At 40.2% G+C, this 13,052-nt stretch overlaps 1 protein-coding gene across 2 annotated transcripts in view; it reads left to right on the top strand.

The window, feature by feature from the left end:
- LOC126334678 (juvenile hormone esterase-like) overlaps positions 1 to 13,052 on the top strand; it is a 98,317-nt gene that overhangs the window by 62,312 nt on the left and 22,953 nt on the right. For both annotated transcript variants that reach the window (XM_049997151.1, XM_049997152.1), the window contains exons 5-7: positions 6,901 to 7,057; positions 7,647 to 7,832; positions 10,909 to 11,108. In XM_049997151.1, the coding sequence (XP_049853108.1) occupies positions 6,901 to 7,057; positions 7,647 to 7,832; positions 10,909 to 11,108 (543 nt within the window). The remainder of the gene's footprint in view (positions 1 to 6,900; positions 7,058 to 7,646; positions 7,833 to 10,908; positions 11,109 to 13,052) is intronic.

Raw genomic sequence — 13,052 nt, 5'->3', positions numbered from 1 at the left:
AGCCTATGCAGTAACAATCATTTCATGCTATCATATGTCTTTTTCACGTAATCGGAAACAATGGTAACACATTACCATTATACAGTAGCACATGCTTGAGACTTACTTTGGAAGCATCTATAAACAACCACCACTGATCACATTTATAGTCAATGCCCATAGCTGCCATTAGTCACTGTACATCACTATTAAATACCAAGTTCTTTTAACTTTTGGAAAATAGAAGGAATGGCACAAGGTGGTTAAGGAATGTAGTCACATTTACTGTCTCATCAAGACAATTCCGCTGTTGTCTTGATGGCTGCAGTGTAGCTTTACCTTTCGGCAATTCCAGATCATTCACTAGGTTATTCAGCTCACACTTGGTTATTGTTTGAATCACTGTATGCTCATCATTACACACAAAATCAGGATCTTTTGAAAAACTAGGTTTTGAAGATGACAGTGCCGTACTAGTTTCACTACTGCTGTTGTCACAATCACAGTTGGGACAGGAACAGACCATCCATCTCCATGAAACCATGGGCACATAGCCGATGGTATGGAAGGATAATATGTCAAGGGGAACTTTTTCTTCTTGGAAATACCATGTGTTAATGGATTTATTATACAAAAGTAACACTCATTTATATGGTTTGAGGGTTCTCACCAGATGATGGACATAACATAGCCCATTTAATATCTTTTATGATTCAATCACAAATGAAGATGCAAAACGCAAGATATGCAACACATGAAGCCCCTCATTTCACAGCCAAAGCACACTCTGTAAAAGCCTTCCTAATATATGGCATTATTGGCCTCCTTTGCGATTTCAATGTAGCCTGTCTGCAAATGTAGCAGAAATAGCCAGCACTGGTTGTTCATTTGCAAGGCATATTGAACCACAGGATTCACCATGACAACAAGCATAACTGCGCTTCTCACAGCACACTAATAGAACACAGTTTGTAACAGACTGAAAATACGCTTAAATGAACCATGCTCTGCTCCTCTCTTCCTCTTCTGCATCCCTTGTTGCTACGAGCCTGGACTAAAAATAGTGACACAATATGCACAGCTATTTTTGCCTGAAACTTCATCACCCTGTCTACCATCAGCAGGATTTTGCAGCCTATATGTGTAGGGATTGACAGTGAATGCTGGTAAAATGTAGTTATAACCACATGCACCCCCTATAACTTGGAAATGAGAGATAATTTGAGCTTTTCATTGTTGTTTTTATTATCACCATGGTCAATATACTTACCATACATTTAATTCACCTCAGGTACATTTTCACTGTTGGCTAGTGTAATTTGTAAATTGAGTGCTTGGAAACAAGTAAATAAGAGGGAAATTATTCTTATCTCTTGATCACAATGAATACCAAATTTTGGAATGCGGCATACTCTACATAAAAAGATTATTTTTCATCAAGACAACTCCTGCCCACAAAAAGAGCTGAGCAGTGCAAAAAAATCAATTTCCCCTCTCATGCACTGGTGCAACATTCAGCCTATTTTGCAGATGTAACCCTTAGTTTTCTCCCTAAACACAAGCTCCATGCTACTAATCAAAGTCTTTCTGACTACTTTTACATTTTCTGTTCGTAAACATGTCATTAGAATAAATTAATACAGTCAAAAATTTCTAGTTCATTGATAGCATTCCAAAAGGCTGTGAACAAACCATATTTTCAGTTACTAATTATTAGAACAGGTAATGATGTATGTATTATTTATTATTTTGAGCTTTTCCTCATTACGGAGGCTTATCTCCAACATAATAATTTACTTGGAAATTACAATACAAACAATAACCGTTCTTAAACTATATTCTCAAAATATTTCTCCAGGTGTTTCGATCTTGTGTGTCTTCTTCCTCTGCGCCCATTCTCCTCATTGTGTGCTGTACATTTTGGATCCAGGTGGTCATAGGGCGTTCTCTTCTTCTTCTCCCCTCCGGTTCCCACTCCAGTATCAATTTTAGTATTCTGGTTTTCTCCATTCGTCGTACATGCCTGTACCACTGTAATTTCTTCCTATCCATTACGTCATATATTCTTTCTTTTATTTCCATTCTCCTTATGACTTCGGTGTTCCTTATCTTTTCTATCCTGGAGATTCTTGCCGATCTTCTCCAAAAGTCCATCTCTAGAGCTTGTAATTTTTTAATGTGCTTCATGTTAATTGTCCAGGTCTCTGTTCCATACAGAACCACACTCTATAATATGGATTTGTATATTAATTTTTCAGTTCTGCTCATTACATTCCTGCTCCATAAGACTGAGTTAAGCATCCCTATGACCCTCCGTCCGCTACTAATTCTTTTATTGATTTCTGACTCTGATTTTCCCTCGATTTCTAAAATGGATCCCAATTAACAGAAAGTGTTTATCTTTTTGATTTTCTTTCCTTCAATGTATAGCTCATCTAAGTCATTAGTCAAGTATTCTGATTAATTACCAAAAATCTTCAAACCCCAAGTTTTGTATGCTACTGCTAGTTGATTGCACATATAGTTAGCATCCTCCCCATCTTGTGCTATGACTACTTGATCATCATCAAATAATAAATGATGTAGGTAAACTCCATCTCTTATTTCTAATCCCATACTATTACATTTACGAGACCATGCTCTAAGGCTAATATCTATATAGATTTTAAATAATGATGGTGACATGGGACAGCCCTGTAAAAGGCCTTTGCTTGCTATAAATTTATGTGAAAGTTTATTACCAATTTTCACTTGGCACATGTTATCTTTATACATCTGTTGTATTATTTTAATCAAGGAAGGGTTTATGTTTGCCATATGTAGTGCTCTCCAAAGTACTTTTCTTGGAACAGTATCATACGCTTTTTCTAGATCTATGAAAATTAATCCTATATTTTTTGATTTTTCCCTACGTTTCTCCAAAATCTGTCGTAATGTGAAAATATTGTCTACACATGATCTCCCAGTTGTGAATCCACATTGTTCTTCTTGGGTTCTAAAATTTTTTTCCAGTTTGTTTTTAATTACTTTTGCAAAAATTCTCATTAATGTGTTTGTAACACAAATTCCTCGATAGTTTGAACAAATTTTGCGATCCCCTTTCTTAAATATTGTATTAATGTAAACTAGCTTCATCTCATTGGGTATTGACTCTCCATGTATCATTTTGTTGAAGAGCTGTGTTATCAGTTTCACAATTTTGTCACCACCATATTTCAGACACTCCAGATTGATATTGCCTGGTCCCGGTGATTTACCATTCTTTCCTGTTCTCAACGCCTGAAGTACTTCACTTTCTAAAATCTGGATCTCATCACCTTCATGTCCTTTATCTTCCCCTGTTCCTTCTTGTAGATATTCTTCTGTCCTCATTTAATAATTTTCGGAAATACTCTTCCCATTCCTTTTGTGTTATCAGTTGGAGATTAGTTTTGCTTACTGTCTGATGTATGTCTGTTCATTATATTTATTTATCTTATGTAATTATTTGTTGAGATCGTTGTTATCCATTTCTGATTGTCTCAGATAGCCAGAGTTATTTCTGTAGGAAGATAGTGGTATTCAAACTTTCAATTCAGGGACAGTAACTTTTTCTTGTAATAAGTAATTGAACTGCATTTTTATGTGACTTGAATTCATAAAGAAAAAAACTTTGTGAGCAACTGCTAACACACTATAAAATTCTACCACCACAAAATCCTTACTGTCATATTGACTTCCCAGTAGTAACTAACTCACAGTTACAGCCATGATAACATATAATTCATTATAACAATGTCAATAGTTTTAGAATCTTTGGGCATAATTTGTAATTAATTTACAATGACGAATGACATGTAAAATTATTGAAGTGTAATAATTCACTCAGCTTAAAATGTAAATATAGATCTTATGGTTAGTTTCGACAAATGCAAACACTTTCTGTTACAAATTCTACATTGTCGGTATTTTTAACAATAAATGTTAGAAATTGCTAATTTAAAACAGAATTAAGTGGCATCGCAAAATGGCATTTGTTATTCTTTTATTCACTTTAAATTTTGATGTATTGTGTTCTAGAATACCTGAGCCTCAGTACTACAGTACTAAGAGTATTGCAATATAAGAGAAATGTGAAACTATGGAGTAATGAGATTCAATTCAGAGTGGGAGAACATTATATGTAATGTGCCACTGGATTTTGTGCTTGGCCCACTCCTGTTCTTTGTGTACATCATGGTTGCTGGTGACACAAGCATATTTGTAAAAAGCCCAAAGATATCCATACTAGTCACAGCCAGGAGAATAATGGAACAGGTTTACAACTGCTTCACAGTCAACACTTTAAACTCTAATTGCGCAAAAACTAATGATATGGAATTCTAAAGAAAGAAAATTGACTTCTAGGTACTGGAAGTAGGCATCAGTGGGGATGCTCTGGGTGTGGCACCTTGTATGAAGTTCTTGGGCATCAATGTGGATAATAAACGGAGGTGGGAACAGCATGTGGATAAGTTAACCAGAAAGCACAGTTCTGTTTGCTTTAAACTGTGAAGTTTCTCTCACTGTGTTGATATGCAGGCGAGATTGCTAGCATACTTTCACTCAGTTCTGTCCTGTGGCTTAATCTTCTGGGACATTGCAGCTGGGATGAAAAAGTCATTATTCTACATAAATGTGCAATAATAGTACTTTGCAAAGTTGATAACCATACATCTTGCAGAAGCCTCTTCATGGAGATAAGACTTCTTATACTTACATGCCAGTACATATACTCCATTATGATATTTGTGTAAATAAGAATAGCGAATTTAGGATGAACTTATCAATTCACAACCACAATATTACAAGCAGAAATAATTTCCATAAAGACTGTGCATCCCTCTCTGGGGTTCAGAATGGAGGTTTATAGTCTGGTGCAAATTCTATAGCAAGTTGCCACTGGACATCAGGCAGGAAATAGCAAATCTCTAAATATTTAAACACAAAGTAAAAGAACACCTCATTAGCCAGTCCTTCTACAATACAGGACATCCCACTTAACTCCATTACTTGATGTATTTCTGAATTGAAACTAAATATGAAAAGATGCAGTTGGCCAGGAATGCGCCCATGTCAAGGCTCACACAGTTGACTGGAACACACAATCCATAAAAATAAACAGACATAGCGTTCAACACTAAATGCAAATTTTTAATTGGCACATGTATATCTTATCTACTGAAATGAAAATTAGACGTAGAAATAGTGATGACAGGCTTGGTTTCACTGTTCTAAATTTCATACCTTCTGAAAAAGGATGGCAGTGATTCCAGTTTCTGGTGTAATGTGCAGAGCAGGGGGTTGCCTTCACTGTCCAATTGGTAGAAAACACACACATCCCATTTAAATAAATGTAACACTGTATTGAAAAGGATTTTGGTTACTTTTGTGGATTGTACATTCCCACCCATTGTGCAAGCCTCTGACATAGTTTCATCCCTGCCAGTTGCATTTTTTTTTCCTCCCCCCCCCCCCCCCCCCCCCCCCCCCCCCCCCCCCAGCGATATGTGAGATTGCAGAGTTAGATGGGACACCCTGTGTACATGAATACTTTTTCTCAGGAATGTAAATTCTACCTCATTCTAATATTTGTATCTGACAGAACTTAATTTTGCCAATATGTACAGAGTGTTTGACTACTGACTATTATAGGTACAAATGAAAGGGGAAAGGCAGGACAACAGTTTGCTTGTTTCGCTGTCCTAAACTTGCCCCTTTTGTTTGTACCTATAATAGTCAAACTCCATGCAGACAGTTAATATTGGTCTGTGTAGAGTCTATATGCTTTGTTTGAAGTATTATATAGTAACAACAGCAGTTGTTTTCTTCAAAGTAGCCATTTTTCTCCTAACAAATGATACAGGGTGGTCAGAAATGGTCTGAAAAGCTTGTAATTGCGTTGCAGGGTAGGTTGTGCTGACAAATAATTGTCAAGAAAATAATTCTTTGCATTGCACCATTTCAGAGTTAATTATCATTGAAGTTAGTCAGTCAGGCCATTGTGTGTAACAAATTCAAGTGACCTGCCAGGGACAATCACCAAATGTGTTCTTGGTTTGCCTTACTAAAACTGAACAAGAGAATGATGCAAAAATTGGACATGTGATGGTAGTTGGAACTGGACCTGAACCAAGGGCTGAACAGTCTCGTGCAATATCACCTAGGCTATGGGAACAGTTGGCATTAATTTTATCTGGCATGCCACTTGAATTTGTGCACTTAGTGGCCTAATTAACTCTAAATCATGCCAAATTTTTTGCTAAACAATTACTCCTCATCACAGCTTACCCTGCAACTCCCTTACAAGCTTTTCAGACTCTCACTGACCACCCTGTGTAAAGTAATCTAGAAATAATTACTATAATTATTGGTTTGGGTAGATCAGCACTGGTTATAATTTGTTGTTAATATATTTTTCAGAAGTAGCCAGCAGTGTTTGATTCTGCCTGTTAATGTATAACTTGACTTGTTTCACATCTGTGAAGGCTCTCCTCCCTGATGGGACTGACAGAGCATGATGTGAGAGTGAATGATTGAATAACCATAGAACCACTTCAAGGGTGTTAAGTCATTGGAGCACTGTGGAAAATGCAAATTATTTTTTAAACTCTATTTTGTATTTTCATTGTTAGATCAAGTATTTTCCAGATAATCGTCATCAGAAGCACTTTTATTTACATTAAGTCCAACACTTTGTAATGCGTTCTCATTTGGCTGGCCCCTAATTTTTATACCCTTTGTGAAAGCAAAATAAAAAACGATAAAACCACATTTGATCTCGTAGTGTAACTGTGCAAATGTAAAGCTTTCATAGCTTTGTTACTAATAAAAAATTCGCATGATGAGTAATTCTGATTTTGGGCATTACTAATAAATATGTTTTAATGTAATACATTACAGATTCCTTCAGAAAATGAATCACTGAAAGCTGTTATGGTATGGTTTCATGGAGGTGGATTTGGATTTGGATCAGGAAACACTGATCTTTATGGTCCAGATTATTTAGTTGCTGCTGATGTTATTGTAGTCACATTGAATTACCGCCTTGGAGCTCTTGGTAAATACCTTGTGGAAACATTGCTTAAGTTCTCTTGGTCAAATTAGCAGGTAGTCTTGATTATCCTCCTCAAACCAGAAAAACACTGTAATTGCTCTAATAAACATTTCAAGTTACCCAGGTCAGTAACGCTTTCCAGCAGTCTTGTATTACTTTACTGTTGAGTGTAGAATTTACCATTCAGCATTGATAACATGACTGTTGTAGGCAGTTTCACGTATTATTTGTGTACAAAACTAATACACTGTTTTCCTTATGTGTTAATGTTTGTGCATGGACAGGTGGTGTTTTGACACCATATAATGAACAGATAGAAGGATGAGTGAGTCAGATGGCAGTTCAAAAACTAAAAAGCAGTTTAACAGAAAGGTGGCACAAGTGATTAAAATTCAGGCAGTTGTGAAAGGGAATCAACTCTGTAATTCTATTGAATATCAACATTTTCTCCGTGTGAAGATAATCAGTGTGAAATGCCGGAACATATCTTTTGTGAAGCATATTTTACAGGCCTATTTCTTTGTAAGCTTTAATTAATTTTAAGACATAGTGTAGCAGTTTAAGAAGTGGACAAATGTTTGTTTCTCAACAGGCTTTTTAAGTTTGGAAGATGCAACTATACCAGGCAATAATGGCCTTAAGGACCAAGTAGCTGCCCTCAGATGGATTCAGCAGAACATCATAAACTTTGGTGGTGACCCAAATAATGTTACAATATTTGGTGAAAGTGCTGGTGGTGCCTCTGTACAATACCATTTGATATCTCCAATGTCAAAAGGTAGTAATTGATTAGAATGCTTTTGGTAGCATATCTCTCTCTCTCTCTCTCTCTCTCTCTCTCTCTCTCTCTCTCTCTCTCTCTCTCTCTCTTCTCTCTCTCTGTGTGTGTCTATCTGTCTGTCTGTCTGTGTGTTTTAACTACACGACACCAAATATGTGATCCATTTTGAGCTTCCCTTACAATGTTGATAGTACAGACCATTGGAGCTCACTTGTAATTGTTATGTTGTTCTCCTTTTGTGATACCTGCTTTGGTAACATCTTATAAAAATGAATCAATTTGCAGTACACGATTTTGCTGCTTACAAAACCCGATAGAAATAAAAAAATCTAGCAAGGGTGTACTTATCAATCGTCATACTCTTTTTACACCAAACTAAAATTTTCATTCTCGTGAAGGTATCATGTATTATTCCCAAGCTTCATAGTATTTGAGAGAAACAGAGAAAAGCATGTGACAATTTATATCGCCCAACCGTCCGTCCGTTGTACACGACGAAGGAGAGCATCTGTTTCATTTCCAATGCCTCCAGACATTGCAACTGAGGGGTCTACAACTAGCATATGAGATTTGTGCAGGGATTTCTGCAGGAATCAATTGCAGACTGGAGCTTCACACTGAGACTCCTTTTTCACCAATGATACCTCACAATGCAAATTTACCCGTAAAGTGTGGGCTGGCATTGTGGGAGTCTGTTTAATTGGACTGTACATTCTCCCACACCAACTTGATGGTTGCACATATCTTGTATTGCTGCAAGATGTTCTGCTGGACATGCTGTATGATGTTTCATGCCTGTTCATCACAACATTCAATTTCAGCACAATGGAACCCCCATGCATTTCAGTGGACAAGTGATGGCACATCGGTCGGCAACCTTTCCTGACCACTAGATTGGCGTGGCATTCTAGTCACATGGCCACCACAATCACCCAATCTGTCTCAAATACATATATTCCTGTGGGAATGGGGTATCTAAAGGGCCTTGTGTACAAAACAGCTGTTACATCACTGGAGGACCTAGTGGGACAGGACTGTTGTGGCACCAGGACATCTTCAAGTATCTTTAAGAGGAGGCTCCATTCACTGGATCGTCAGTGTCAAGCGTGTCTCAGTGCATCTGGACAAAACTTTGAGCATCTCCAGTAATGGGTGTCCAGTTGTAGCATGTGACTAAATAACTGCAATGCCATTTAATAACTCCGAATGGCTTTTACAACCGTCGGTTCCTGTGTAATTACTGATCCTTGCTGTATGCTCGATGTGCCATGTCAGTTTGTAAACTATTTTTTTAATCACCGTCTCTGTGTGTGTGTGTGTGTGTGGGGGGGGGGGGGGGGGGGGGGGGGGGGGGTAGATTAGAAATAAATGTAATATAATTTTTTTGCAGTTATTGCTACTCAAGTTACACTCCTGGAAATTGAAATAAGAACACCGTGAATTCATTGTCCCAGGAAGGGGAAACTTTATTGACACATTCCTGGGGTCAGATACATCACATGATCACACTGACAGAACCACAGGCACATAGACACAGGCAACAGAGCATGCACAATGTCGGCACTAGTACAGTGTATATACACCTTTCGCAGCAATGCAGGCTGCTATTCTCCCATGGAGACGATCGTAGAGATGCTGTATGTAGTCCTGTGGAACGGCTTGCCATGCCATTTCCACCTGGCGCCTCAGTTGGACCAGTGGTCGTGTTGGACGTGCAGACCGCGTGAGACGACACTTCATCCAGTCCCAAACATGCTCAATGGGGGACAGATCCGGAGATCTTGCTGGCCAGGGTAGTTGACTTACACCTACTAGAGCACGTTGGGTGGCACGGGATACATGCGGAAGTGCATTGTCCTGTTGGAATAGCAAGTTCCCTTGCCGGTCTAGGAATGGTAGAACGATGGGTTCGATGACGGTTTTGGATGTACCGTGCACTATTCAGTGTCCCCTCGACGCTCACCAGAGGTGTACAGCCAGTGTAGGAGATCGCTCCCCACACCATGATGCCGGGTGTTGGCCCTGTGTGCCTCGGTCGTATGCAGTCCTGATTGTGGCGCTCACCTGCACGGCGCCAAACACGCATATGACCATCATTGGCACCAAGGCAGAAGCGACTCTCATCGCTGAAGACGACACGTCTCCATTCGTCCCTCCATTCACGCCTGTCGCGACACCACTGGAGGCATGCTGCACGATGTTGGGGCGTGAGCGGAAGACGGCCTAACGGTGTTCGGGACCGTAGCCCAGCTTCATGGAGACGGTTGCGAATGGTCCTTGCCGATACCCCCAGGAGCAACAGTGTCCCTAATTTGCTGGGAAGTGGCGGTGCGGTCCCCTACGGCACTGCGTAGGATCCTACGGTCTTGGCGTGCATCCGTGCGTCGCTGCGGTCCGGTCCCCGGTCGACGGGCACGTGCACCTTCCGCCGACCACTGGCGACAACATCGATGTACTGTGGAGACCTGATGCCCCACGTGTTGAGCAATTCGGCGGTACGTCCACCTGGCCTCCCGCATGCCCACTATACGCCCTCGCTCAAAGTCCGTCAACTGCACATACAGTTCACGTCCACGCTGTCGCGGCATGCTACCAGTGTTAAAGACTGCGATGGAGCTCCGTATGCCACGGCAAACTGGCTGACACTGACGGCGGCGGTGCACAAATGCTGCGCAGCTAGCGCCATTCGACGGCCAACACCGCGGTTCCTGGTGTGTCCGCTGTGCCGTGCGTGTGATTATTGCTTGTACAGCCCTCTCGCAGTGTCCGGAGCAAGTATGGTGGGTCTGACTCAACGGTGTCAATGTGTTCTTTTTTCCATTTCCAGGAGTGTATTTTAATTGATGTTTTTTCCTTTACTTTTTCTTATTGTGTTATCGCACATCTGTTTAAAGAAATATTGTTTGATATTTTCAGGGAGTTTCAAAGTTTCTTGCAGAATTTTTTTTCCCGCAAATTGATGATAAAATATACAATGCAAACCTATGAATAGTTTGTGTCATTATAGCTTTTGATTCACTGAATATTTAGACCTATTAATACAGTTACATATTAAATATATTTTCTCATTTAGGACTTTTTCACAAAGCAATTGCACAGAGTGGTTCTATTTTTAATCCTTGGGCAAGCAGAAAAACTTTGAAGGAGAGGTCGTTTGCCTTGGGTGCTGTGCTGGGATGTAAAACAAATGATCCAAAAGTGCTAATTGATTTTCTCAGGACTTGCACTCCAAAACAGATAGTGGAAGGCACTGCAAAAATAGTAACTCTTGATGTAAGTTGACTGAAATTATTTTACATGTATCCTGTATAGTGCTGTTCACTATAAAATAAGCATACCAGACAGAAAATCAGTCACAAGCAGAAAACATCACACTAATATCATGTAATATCACTTGAAATCTTTGAAATTTCCTTTATTTGGCAAACAAGAGTGTCCACAATTTTCTTTTGGTACGCCATATCCAGCTGAAGCCATTTGTTGATGTTTAAATCCATATTGTATGTTTGTTGATTACTATATTTCATCTGCTGTTCCAAATAGTCCCAGACATTTTCTATGTGATTAAAAATAAGTTATTTAGCTAGCCAAGCAAGGAACTGTAGGGTACCTTATTGTTTGTTAAACCAGGCATGTATGTGTGTAGCTCTGTGAGCACAGCTGTTGTCATCTTAGAAGACAGAAGTGTCCACACAATATTCATCATGAAGATGTGCTATAAAGGGCAACACTGGGCCACCGAGAATGTTAAAATAAACATCATGGTTAATGTTCATAGTGACTTGAATGTGTGGGCCCAAGTCATGTTAGGAAAAGTGCCTCCAAAACGTCACAGAACTAACTCTGTCCTCAGCTACATCCTCCACACAATGCAGGTTTTCTATCTGTTGGGTTGCCAGTGCTCTTGAGGCCTTACAAGATTTGAAAAAGTGAGAGAATTATGACTTGTCAGACCACACTACAGGCCTGCAGTTGGCTATTGTCCAGTTTTTGTGTTATCTAGCCCACTGGGCACTTTATGTACCACTATTACCAATGATCTTTTGTGAAGTACCTGACTCCAAATGACCACAATATGCAGTTGCCTCTGCAATGTCCACTTGGGAACTGGTTGAGATGGAACTGCATTCACTAACAATAGCAGCTGATTTGAAACCATTTGTCACTAACTAGGTGCGGCACTCATCTCCAGTCCCTGTTGGTTAGAATCTTTTTATGATCACTGTTCTTACTTGTCCACCTTGTAGGGACGTTGGACTGTCTAAGGTCGCACACTAACAAATTGTACAACTTCATTCACAGTGCGTTCATGGGTATGTCATAATGTGATAGCTCCTCTCTGCCACTCTATTACCTCTCCAGGTTGACCCACCTTACTGCGCAGATTCCATACTACCACCTGGCACATCTGCACCATTTCACTTCTATGAGTTACAGTTGAGAGTCATAAAATTGCCAGTTATCATTTGTGCACCACATGCAGCACTCCAAAGTGGCTAATATGCGTCTTTAATGGGGTTCTTAATATTTTGGCCAGTGAGCTTACTTAGGTGCTCAAACTATTCCACTGAACATACACTCCTGGAAATTGAAATAAGAACACCGTGAATTCATTGTCCCAGGAAGGGGAAACTTTGACACATTTCTGGGGTCAGATACATCACATGATCACACTGACAGAATCGCAGGCACATAGACACAGGCAACAGAGCATGCACAATGTCGGCACTAGTACAGTGTATATCCACCTTTCGCAGCAATGCAGGCTGCTATTCTCCCATGGAGACGATCGTAGAGATGCTGGATGTAGTCCTGTGGAACAGCTTGCCATGCCATTTCCACCTGGCGCCTCAGTTGGACCAGCGTTCGTGCTGGACGTGCAGACCGCGTGAGACGACGCTTCATCCAGTCCCAAACATGCTCAATGGGGGACAGATCCGGAGATCTTGCTGCCCAGGGTAGTTGACTTACACCTTCTAGAGCATGTTGGGTGGCACGGGATACATGCGGACGTGCATTGTCCTGTTGGAACAGCAAGTTCCCTTGCCGGTCTAGGAATGGTAGAACGATGGGTTCGATGACGGTTTGGATGTACCGTGCACTATTCAGTGTCCCCTCGACGATCACCAGAGGTGTACGTCTCCATTCGTCCCTCCATTCACGCCTGTCGCGACACCACTGGAGGCGGGCTGCACAATGTGGGGGCGTGAGCGGAAG

This window comes from Schistocerca gregaria, chromosome 2, assembly GCF_023897955.1.
Source record: "Schistocerca gregaria isolate iqSchGreg1 chromosome 2, iqSchGreg1.2, whole genome shotgun sequence".
Taxonomy (NCBI): Eukaryota; Metazoa; Arthropoda; class Insecta; order Orthoptera; family Acrididae; genus Schistocerca; species Schistocerca gregaria.
The sequence above is the reverse complement of the archived record's forward strand: the minus strand, read 5'-3'. Positions and strand labels throughout refer to the sequence as shown.